This window comes from Amphibalanus amphitrite, unplaced genomic scaffold (assembly GCF_019059575.1).
Source record: "Amphibalanus amphitrite isolate SeventyFive unplaced genomic scaffold, NRLGWU_Aamphi_draft 000178F_arrow, whole genome shotgun sequence".
NCBI classification, from domain to species: domain Eukaryota; kingdom Metazoa; phylum Arthropoda; class Thecostraca; order Balanomorpha; family Balanidae; genus Amphibalanus; species Amphibalanus amphitrite.
In genome coordinates, this window is record NW_024881673.1 from 12,050 (window position 1) to 22,956 (window position 10,907).

Below are 10,907 nucleotides of genomic sequence, written 5' to 3' on the forward strand. Positions count from 1 at the left end.
GCCAGATTTGGGCCGGTGTAAACGGAACGCCGTCGGAATAAGAGTTTGGGTCGATATGGCTCTATTCCGGTTAACCAGTCTTTGCCGTAGCGTTCCGGAGCTAGTATGGCTTCGGACCGACAAGTCCGGCCGGCACTAGCGAGCGGTGGCCTGACCTGACCTTGCCGGAGGGGCCGTGACGTCACCGGCGGGCGGTCAGAGCGAGTCGGCAGAGCCTCACTCTACGCGGCCCGAGCGAGCAGTGAGGATCGGTGAATAGGACATAGGGGAGGGAGGGGAGGGGGAGGGGAGGGAGGGGAGAGAGAGAGAGAGAGAGAGAGAGAGAGAGAGAGAGAGAGAGAGAGAGAGAGAGAGAGAGAGAGAGAGAGAGAGAGAGAGAGAGAGAGAGAGGCGGCCGGCCAATAATTAGGCAGCCAACACTGAGTTGAATGAAGCACACGATGCTGACAACGTTACGGAGTTAACTATAAGATAATGTCATGCGTTTAATGTGATTGGATTTTTCACTTAAATGCTTTCTTCCTTTGTGACCCACAACCCCTAATTTGGGGAGGACAAGCTGCCCCAACGGTTCCTGACCTTATGAAAAGTTGTGGGGCACCGCCCCCACGGCCCCAGAGTTGTGGGGGCTAGCTGCCCCACTGCCCCCGGTTCCCGCGCCTATGTATGAATCTATGAAATTATGTTGGTATATTTCCGATTTCGATCCCTCCAGTTGGAGGGGCTCAAATACCTTACGAGCCCCCCTTCCCAGCCGAAAAGTTGGAGGGGCTCAGCACCCCCTAGCCCCCCCCCCCGGCTCCCGCGCCACTGCCCCCCCCCCAAGGCAAATCATGGGCATCATAGCATTTATTGCCCCCCCCCCCAAACTAACCGATGAGCCCCCATGGGGGTATGGGGCCCTGGCCCTTATTCGATTATCACGAGGCTCAAGAAACACACGCCAGCTATTCGCACAGCTCCCATACCGGTCTTTGAGGGTCCTACAATGACCTCTGAGGGTCCCTCAGTGGCGGTCATGCGCCCACCTTGACCGCTGAGCCCCCAGCATGACATTAAAAACTCAGACCACCAGCACGGCGCAGGTTAATAGCATCTGCAAATTTGAGCACTCTACTAAGCTATGCCTTCGTCGATTGTATTTACATAAATTTTGAACATGAGACCTAATACAGCTCTGAGGAACCCCAATCAGAACATTTTTCCCACCTTGCCCTTCACCCATTTAGCACTATACGCTGCTGGCGTCCTGTCAACCGGGTCTAGTATATTCCCCTTCATGCCTTGCAGCTTCAATTGCAATACTATCCTTATGTGTGGTACTTTATCAAACGCATTATTGAGGTCAAGGTATGCTACCTACATCAAACTGCTTTCTTTGCCAAAAGTGTTGTAGGTATCTGTCGCAGCTTCAAAAAAGTCTAGGTTAAACATAAACAGCCTTTATTTAACTCATGCTGGATATTGCCTATCACACTGTTTTCATCCAAAGATTCTACCACTTTCCCCTAGATTATGGATTCCAATATTCTGCAAACCAAGGAATACTTCGACAGTGACTGTAACTCACCTCGTTTGGTATCCATCTGTGATTGGATAGTGGAGACTGACGCCAACCTGAAAACAAGTGTTATTGGCAGTCAAGGTGTGAGAGGTGCATACACTAAATATTGCCGCTTGTATCATTGAAACTTTTACATCCGTCCGCCCGCTCATTGCCAGCAACACCAACATGACTAGGGATCCAGCAAAAAGTGATTGATGTTCCCTCTCGGTCGAGGGCTGTCAGACGGAGAAGAATCTCCTGTACGAGGAGGTCGGTCGAATAGAATTGTGTCAAGGCCTGGAGACCACTCAATGAGTCAGATGGGCTCCTATGTAGCCACACTTATCTCCATAAAGGACCAATGCGCCGGTTTCTGAGAGACCTTGCCGGCTTCTGAGGGCCCTAGTAACGGCCAATGAGGGATCAGCTGCAATGGCTCCACACCCGTCTGTGATAGCCCCACGGCCCACACCAGTGTTTCTAAAAGCCACCACATCGGCACCTGCGAGGCCCCTCACGCCATCTCCAAGGGACCCACATCAGCGCATCGCCCGTAACCCTCGCCGTATTGTAGTAACATTAACCCTCGCCCGTATTGGTGTTTTTCCAGCCGCGAACGTATAGGTAAGGGGGCGGGGGCCCGTTGCCCCCCCCTTGCCGTTTCGCCTATGATTGAGCTAGAGTTTCGCAGAAAAAAAAAACGAGCGTGTTGCCCGTGACGAGAGGAAACCGATGACACCCAATATTAAGGTCCTAGTTCATTGGTTGACCTTCCAGGTCAGGTCAAAGACCCAGAAGTCGGGAAAATCGGGACCTGTTAGAACGTCGTAGTGTGGCAGTGTGGCTGATATGGGGGCTTTCGGGGTGTTGATCACGAATATCATGTTAATTTTGATCACAGATGATGTCCTCATGCATTTTAACTGGGCCGGGTCAGGTCAGGTCAGGTCAACCAGTAGGGGTCCTGCCGGGTCTTCGCAGTAGGTGTCAACCGCCTCTGACAGCTTCGTAACATGTTACGAAGGCACCAAAACTACTTCGTTAATGTTCATATGGTTGCTAAATTCGAATTCAGCTCCAAAAACTAGCCTAGAAACATGTAAAACTCGAAAAAGTGAACCGAGGTCATCAAAGGTCAATGACCTGACCAGACCTTCAGGTGACCTTGACACCCACCCTAATGCATGGGGGCAACATCATATCACATGTTTGAACGCCTGAAACCACGAAAAGACTGGAAACGCGCGGCTAATGCGAGCCGACATACGCCGAACCGCGATTCCGGCCAAACATGGGCTCGAAAAGTAGGTCACAGGTCAAAGGTCATTTAGGTCAGGGTCATGAAATTTTTAGGGTAGGTGTAAAATTGAATAACCCGAGGGTACTGAAAGTTTCGTCGCGATCGGCCGCTTTTTACGCGAGTTATTCGCGAAAAACCGAGGGGGCCGTTCGACCCCTCCCCTACACGAACGTGGGTTAAGGGCCTACATCGGCGGCTCTGAGAGTCCCCAAACCAGCGTCTCTGAGGGCCACGTACCAGTGACTGGGCCAGTACCAGTGATGGCCTCTTACCAGCCTCTGAGTGTCCTTGCCAGTCTTAGTCTATGAACTATGAAAGGCCACTTTCCACTTTCAGGCCACTGTGCAGGGCCACGCACATGCCAATGATGGCCCCACCAGTGTCTCTAAGCCCTAAGGCCCCGCGGCCCGCAACGGCGGCTGTGAGGACTCAACACCAGCGCATCTGACGGCCTTTCACACCGGTGACTGAGGAGCTCGCTTGCTTCGTTTGCTCGTAAAATACCATGCACATTAGGCACACTCCTTGGGCATAAATGGTATTTTTACGTGCCAATTTTTAACATTTTCTCAGGGCAGACCGTTTTAAAGAGGCCTGTCTGCCAGTGGGACCGGACCCACCGTGCCCCCCTCCCATCGAAAGGTCCTGGATACGTCCCTGCCTGGGCTGACCCCGGGCCCCCGGGTGACTCGCGGGCCCCTTCAAGAGCAGGTGATCCCCTCGTGGGCGAAATCCTGGGTACGTGTCTGACGTACATCGTGCATAGTTAATCCAACAACTATTTGTCATGTTGATTTGATTTTTTAAAAATAAATTTAGTCCGAACCTTTTGATGGGAACACGGGCGTAGGAACGTCATGAAAAGTGGGTGGGCCACCCTGTCAAGGGGCCTCCTTTTCCAGGGGGCCTCCTATTTTCAGGGGCCTCCAACTTTTGCCTCGTCCTGCCGGCTGCTTTCAAGTATGACCTCCAAATCTAGCTTCTGAGATCGAGCAGATGTACCCAGGGGCGTAACCGCTTCAGCGAACAGTGCGGGAAGTCCGCACCATTTTTAAAACTTATTCTCCCTCCGATTTTTTTTTTAGAATCTATATGCCGCGAACGGTGCATGACCCCTGAAAACCCTTACACAAATGTCTTCCTCGTTTCCCAGGTGCCCCCATTAGCTTTATAGGCGCCCTCTTTGGCATATAAGCGCCCTATGTATAGTCATCAGAGACATCCCTATATGTCCCACAGTCGCCCCGTTGTCGCATACAATGTGCGCTTATCATAGGCGTCTCTCTTTTATGGACACTTGAAGGCGCCTCTCTTTGCCATGCCGGCGCCCCTGTTTCTTATGAATGCACCCTCATGGCATCGATCCATTGCAGTGCAGACCTCTATTGCATGTGGACGCCCATATATGTAGGCCTCAGAGGCACCCCTCTTTCGCATTAAGGCACACCTAAGGGCTTCATAGGCGCCCTTCTATTGCACGTAGGTGCCCTACTGTCTCAGAACCGCTCCCCTTTGGCATGCAGACGCCCATCTTTCGACAGAGGAGCCGCTGTGGTTCTTAAGACGGCATGTTACTCCCAGACGCAGATGGGGCTCTCGGAGTCGGGACCTTCAGTCGATGATGGGTGCCCGCCAGATGTGGACCCTCGGAGACGCCGGTATGGGGCCCTCTGAGATGCCGGTATGTGGCCCTTAGAGACACCGGTGTGGAACCCTCAGATACTTCAGTGTGAAGCCCTTACAATTGCTGGTGTGGAGCTATGAATGCGCTGGCTTAAATCCCTCAGAGGCCGGTACATGGACATTAGAGCTCAGTGAGAGCTTGGCTTGTGTGGTGCCTTCAGTGGCCTTGTGGAGCCGTTAGACATCAACATTCAACATGGTGCTCTCAGGAGCCGGTGAGTCCTCAGAGTCACCGGTGTAGGGCCTTCAGAGCTCCGAGATACTGGTGTGGGGCCCTCAGAGGTGTCGGTGTGGGTCCTTCATATGTACTTATAGAGCCTTGAGATGCACAGGTGTGGTGGCCCACAGAGGCGCCGGTGTGGGGCCCCCAGAGCCACCGATATAGGGCCCTAAGAGACACTAGTATGACCCTCAAAGGCGCCGCTGTGTGGCGCTCATAAACACTGGTGTGGAGCCATCACAGGCGGGTGGAGCCGTTAGAGGCCGGAAAGGGCCCTTAGATGCCTACAAGGAGCCTTCAGAAGCCGGCGTGGCACCCTTATGGGAATAAGCGTGTCTACTTAGGACCCCTTGAGGTGCTCTCATGTGCTCTGTGGGGCTCTACCGAGCCGAAATATGGCCACGGCAAGTTGCCGCCACCTGGCTCTTCGGACTATCATTCTCAGGGGCCTCATCTGCCTAGTTTGAATAGAAGGGCCTCTCAGAAAATCAGTCTCATGGGCCTCCTCTGGCTAGTATAAATAGAAGGGCCTGTTAGACCATCAATCCTAGGGCCTCTTCTGGTTAGTATAAATAGAAGAGCCTCTCAGACCATTAATCTCAGGGGGCTCCTGTGGACAGTATAAATAAAAGGGCCTCTCAGACCATCAGTCTCGGGGGCCTCCCTAGAAAAGTGTAAATGTGGATAGAAGGCCCCCTCAGATTCATTAGGAGTGAACCTCTCTGACTATCAGTCTTAGGGGCCTCTTGTGGCCAGTATGAATATAAGAGCCTCTCAGACCATCGGTCCCAGGGGCCTCTTCTGACTAGTTTGGATAGAGGGCCCTCCCAGACCACCGGTTTCAGGGGCCTCCAGTGGCCAGTTATATGAACAGAAGGGCCTCACAGCCATCAGCCTCGGGGGCCTCTTCTGACTGGTGTGGATATGAGGGCCTCTCATACCATCAGTCTCAGGGGCCTCCTCTGCCTAGTGTGAATATAAGGGCTTCCCAGGCCATCAGTCTCAGGGGACTCTTCAGACTGGTGCCGGATTGAGGGACCTCCCAGTCCCAGACAGAAAGTTTTGGGGGGTCTCCTGTGGCCAGTATGAATAGAAGGGCCTCTCAGTCCATCAGTCTCATGGGCCTCTTCTGCCTGGTGTGATTATAAGGGCCTCTCAGGTCATCAGTCTCAGAGGCCTCCTCTGACTACAGTGTAGATGGATAGGCCTCCCAGACCATCAGTCTCAGGGGCCTCTTCTGACTATTGAGGATAGAGGGGCCTCCTCTGACTAGTGAGGGTAGGGGGCCTCGGCTAGACCGCCAGTGTCAGGGGCCTATTCTGACTAGTGTGGATGGAGGGGAGGGGCCTCCCAGACCACCAGTCTCAGACCTCCGACTAGTGTGGATAAAGGGGCCTCCCAGACCGCCGGTGTCAGTGGCCTCCCCAGACCAGTGTGGATATTGGGGCCTCCTCAGATCCACTAGGGCCTCTCAGGCCATCAGTCTCAGGCGCTTCGACTGTCAAGTATGAATAGAGGGCCTCCTTGGATCCATCACGGCCCCTTGGAGTCCGTGCGTGGGGATTCGTGGAACTTATTTTTACCAAGTTTGTTTATTATGGGAGGTGACGACGTCCTCTCAAATCGAGACGAGGGCCTAGAGTAAAAAGTGGGTGGGCCAAAACACATGGTTGGCCCCCACTCGAAAAGTGGGTGGGCACTTACCCACCTGCCCACCATTGGTGTACCCTATGTTCCAGTGTTGCAAAAGTTGCCGCTGATTGGTGTCTCCAGACACCAAAGATTTTTGTACTCAGTACTCATCATAGAAAAAAATATAATTTTGTACTCACTTTTCAGGGAAACTGAAATCAATGGGTAAACCCCATAACGATAGCATGCCAGTCAAAAGTTAAGTGTCCACTGAGTTAGAAATAAATGTAATGTAACAAAAACAAGCATTACCCAGCCACAGCCCACAACAATCACAAAGTTTAATTCGCCGAAAGTAAAGTCTTTCAATCACTGGAAGAAATTACCCAATCTACAACCACAACCTACAACCTAAAACCTACAATCTACAGCATCACATATGGTAGCTCGTGCTATGTCTGCCCTACCAATGCCAAATTTATAAGCATATAGGGAGTGACCATGTGCTAATTTAGTAAAGGAGAAAATGTAAGCAATTAATTTGTGCAGTAGCATAAGTCACAACTAAGAAATTGGCCAAACATGTCAAAATAGCAATAACAGCAGTGTCCAAGAGCTAAGTGGATTTCTTAAAGGCAATTCCGAGCATTCCGAGCCATTGCTAGATTTTCATTTATCTTCTTTGATGGGGTAAGAAAATACAAATGACATTTTGTAAGCATGATTTCAGAACCTATCCATACAACTTAATGTAAATAATAAAATGATTACAGGCAGTAAAAACAAAATTGTTTAAGTTTTTTAACCATGCAGGTTATCTACGAAGGTAGTCGTAAAGCAGGCGTCACACTTCTTTTTGCAACCAAGGAAAGGCGCTCTACCCAAAGTTGCTTTCTTATCGAACCAAACCAAACCAAACTGAACCTAACCTTACCTACAACCTACAACCTAGAATCTACCACCTAAACCACCTAAAATCTACAACCTAACCTAGTACCTACAGCGCCTCTCCTTGGTTGCGAAAAGAAGTGTGACGCCTGCTCTACTACTACCCCTACGAAGCCCCGAAACATCAATACCCAATAGGTACCCATATCATGCAGATATTATTATCATGTAAAACATTGGACCCAGCCCAATACCATCAAAGGTAAAGTCATTCAATTGTTAACTAGCATACCTACTTAGTTTGAATTAAAATATTAAATTCAGTTGGTTTCTATGGAGCATTTAATCAGTAGGTATTTGATTGCATCTGGTTGCTTAGTTTGGTGGGTAAATTTGCAAAGGATGGCTGTCTGCATGGGGATATTGCATAAATTTATTAATATTTTCCGAAGTTGAATTGCGATTGAATCAACATTCAACAATGAAAACCCTAAAACTTACCTGCAACATCAACATAACCTCCACACTGACACCAACTCCACGTCCACACCCTCCGAAGTAATCGAAGTAACTTCACTTCAAAATGGGTGCAAAATGGCACAGTGTATATAAATACAAAATGGCAGATGCATGCTGCATTGCATAACAGGTTGTGCGCCACTTTGGCCTAAGCTGAAAGAGGCCATATAGGGAAATGCCCTGCGCAAATGTTCAAATAAACAGGATATTCAAATCGTGATTTTCAAATATGGTAGCTCTTCATATCAGAACAGCGACGTCTTTCCACTTTGTTCAAAATCTGTGCAAGTCGCGTGAGGTAATAAACCCGATTTATTACAACGTTCTCAGATGTCGCTGTAAATTTTTTTCCCGACCTTTCACGTTAAATCCTGACATTTCAATTTATTGCATCATAAGATGATGTAATAACCTGAAATGTTTTGAAATTCCGGTTTATCGCAACAAAATGATACAATAAATCGGGTTTTACAATGCGTTAGCATGACAATGACAATACATACCAAGGCTCTAAGCACAATGCATTGTAACAGTATACACATGCAGACAATACGTGGTGGCATTTATTGGTCCCGTCTAGCTAGAACTGGTCTGAGTATGGTGTGGGTCTGGTCTGAGTCTGGTCTGGGTCTGGTCTGGGTCTGGTCTGGGTCTGGTCTGGGTCTGGTCTGGGTCTGGTCTGGGTCTGGTCTGGGTCTGGTCTGGGTCTGGTCTGAGTCTGGTCTGGGTTGTGGTCTGGGTCTGGGTCTGGTCTGTGTATGGTCTGTGTCTGGTCTGGTCTGTGTGTACAGCTGACTGACCTGCTGACCGCTGTGACCGGTATATCCGTACAGAGTACATATGGCTGTCCCAGCTGCATTATACGCAGCTGGGAGCAGCCGTGGAGGGCGGCCAGTGAGGCGTTAGTGATTGCGCCGGACAGAGAGCCGCCAAGTGTGACGTCTTCCAGGCCGGTGAGGGCGGACAGCAGCCTCTGTAGGGCCCCGGCAGTGACACGCGGGCAGTCTGGGAAACACAGACAGCATGGTAGGTGAATGGCGTGGGAGATGCTACGCTACTCGCTAGCACGTGCTGATACATAGACAGGTGACACTACATGCTGCATTCGAGCTGACTGTTAGGTAATATTGAGCAGTAAATAGTGATAATGAACACATTTAACATTATTTGTATGTATATTTATGTACATGTAAGTACGTATGCATGTATGTGTGTATGTACAGTTTATGTATGTATCTGCAAAGAAGTAGCTATACACGCATGCATGTATACCTATATGTATATGCATTCTGTGTACAAGTAATGATGCCTACTAATGAAGAACTGCCAAGCAGAAAATGAAACAACACATCCACATAACTGGTGATTGGTGATTGGTTATGCATTTATATGGAGCACTCACCACAGGTCGCCAACACCAGGTCTCACCACTTCCACACACCCCACGGAAATGAATATCGACATATCCGGCATATCCGTCATTTACATACATAGAATACTCCAAATATACCAGCAAAAAGTATCTGATATGACTATTACTCTGATCACACTCCCTGTTTCACCTCTCCCCGAACGGTGTTGCCGTGCTTAGTTAGGTATATGGTGTTCGTCAGTATACCAAACCATGACTCATTCCGATAACCTGTCCGTGCCACCGCCACTCACTGAACGTAAGCAGTAAGGTAACCCGTGGTCCCAGCTCCTTAGCCAGCTGGTTGATGACGTCATCTCCCGCCTGTTGTATGACGACATTTAGCCCATGGTCGAGCCGTCTGCCCAGTGTCAGCGGCTTCCCCGTCTCCCCCGGTCCTGCGGAAAGAGAGCTGTGTCAGCTGATTGCAGTCGGACAGAACTGCCGCCGGGGCGGGAGGCCGCTGATACTTTGGTATGTAACAATGATACAGCCGATACTGACACCAACACAGCCGACTCGTCACTGATAGGAATGAGTTTGGCAATGTCTGTTGTATACAAGCACATATATTGTTTTACCTACATAGCTCAGCATGGACCATGAACTATGAAAAATAGAGATTGAACACTATCGACGATGCTGTCAAAACTATCTGTAGGTATTGGATGTCAGGCCATGATCAACATTACGGGTCGGTTTCATATGATCATTTGTAGAGCATGTGGTCTTCAAAACAACGTCTATCATAATTTTGACAAGAGTTACAGTGAATACGCATTACACATTTTACTGTGATGATGCCACTGCCCGCTAAAACACTGTTCTTGTGTGTAGATTAATATTACATTGCATATGGTATCGGATCGGCTAAACATTACAGCCTACATGCATTGCCGCAATCACAATACCTACTAAGCGCTGTCCTCACCACACAGCAGTGTGATTAGGTACAAGTTTCATCAATGACATCTCACCGTAAACGTCCAGGCGCCTCAAGGACGGCGGCAGCAGCCGCAGCCACCGTCCCGTCGAGTCAGGAGGAGTGGAGACCGTAAGCTTCTTCAAGGTTTGGACTTGGAGGGACTCCAAAATCGCGATCACCTGTAGCTCTGCAAGACCAGGTGGAAATGTAAACTGCTTCAACTGCTTCACAGTCGAGCGTTCCTGCTTCTGGACTGTGACTACACTGGCTGCAGGTGATTGGCTCAATGTCGGCATCGAGACGTCACTGGCCGCCGGCCACTGGAGCCCTCTCTGTGCTGTGTCGTTGATGCTGGTTTCAGCAGATGGACTGCAATTTAGCAAACGAGAATAACGTTGAAGGCTCATACATAAAACTCGCACCTAGATTGAGAGGGAGCGGTGAGGCGAACCCAATTGTTTTTTGACAAATAACTATAGTTCGTTTATTTCAAGTTTGCCCCTCACTGTAAACATATTTTTTTTAACACAGCACGATAATTGCTGGCTGAATTACTGAGACATCTGGTTGATGCACATCGATTTAACAGACGATCAACTGTATCAAAATTATGTCTACCTGGCGACTCGTAGCTCGTATTTGCCCTTATTTACACACACACACACACACACACCCCGGGATAGACGACTTCTCAGGAATTATAACTGAACTAATAAATAAATCACACGGCGTGTAACATAACAGGGCCTCGGCTAACATACTGGGGCAAATGCCCCTACTGTA

General features: G+C 49.5%; 1 protein-coding gene across 1 annotated transcript; it reads right to left on the reverse strand.

Annotated features, from left to right (window-relative positions):
- Positions 1-1,785: 1,785 nt before the first annotated feature.
- LOC122383967 lies at positions 1,786-10,432 on the reverse strand. Its single transcript, XM_043370871.1, has 4 exons — positions 10,177-10,432; positions 9,454-9,597; positions 8,589-8,793; positions 1,786-1,804 (listed from the first exon to the last, which is right to left on the reverse strand). Exons 1-4 carry the CDS (start codon positions 10,418-10,420, stop codon positions 1,786-1,788), a joined length of 612 nt encoding a protein of 203 aa, XP_043226806.1. The 5' UTR covers positions 10,421-10,432.
- Positions 10,433-10,907: the final 475 nt, after the last annotated feature.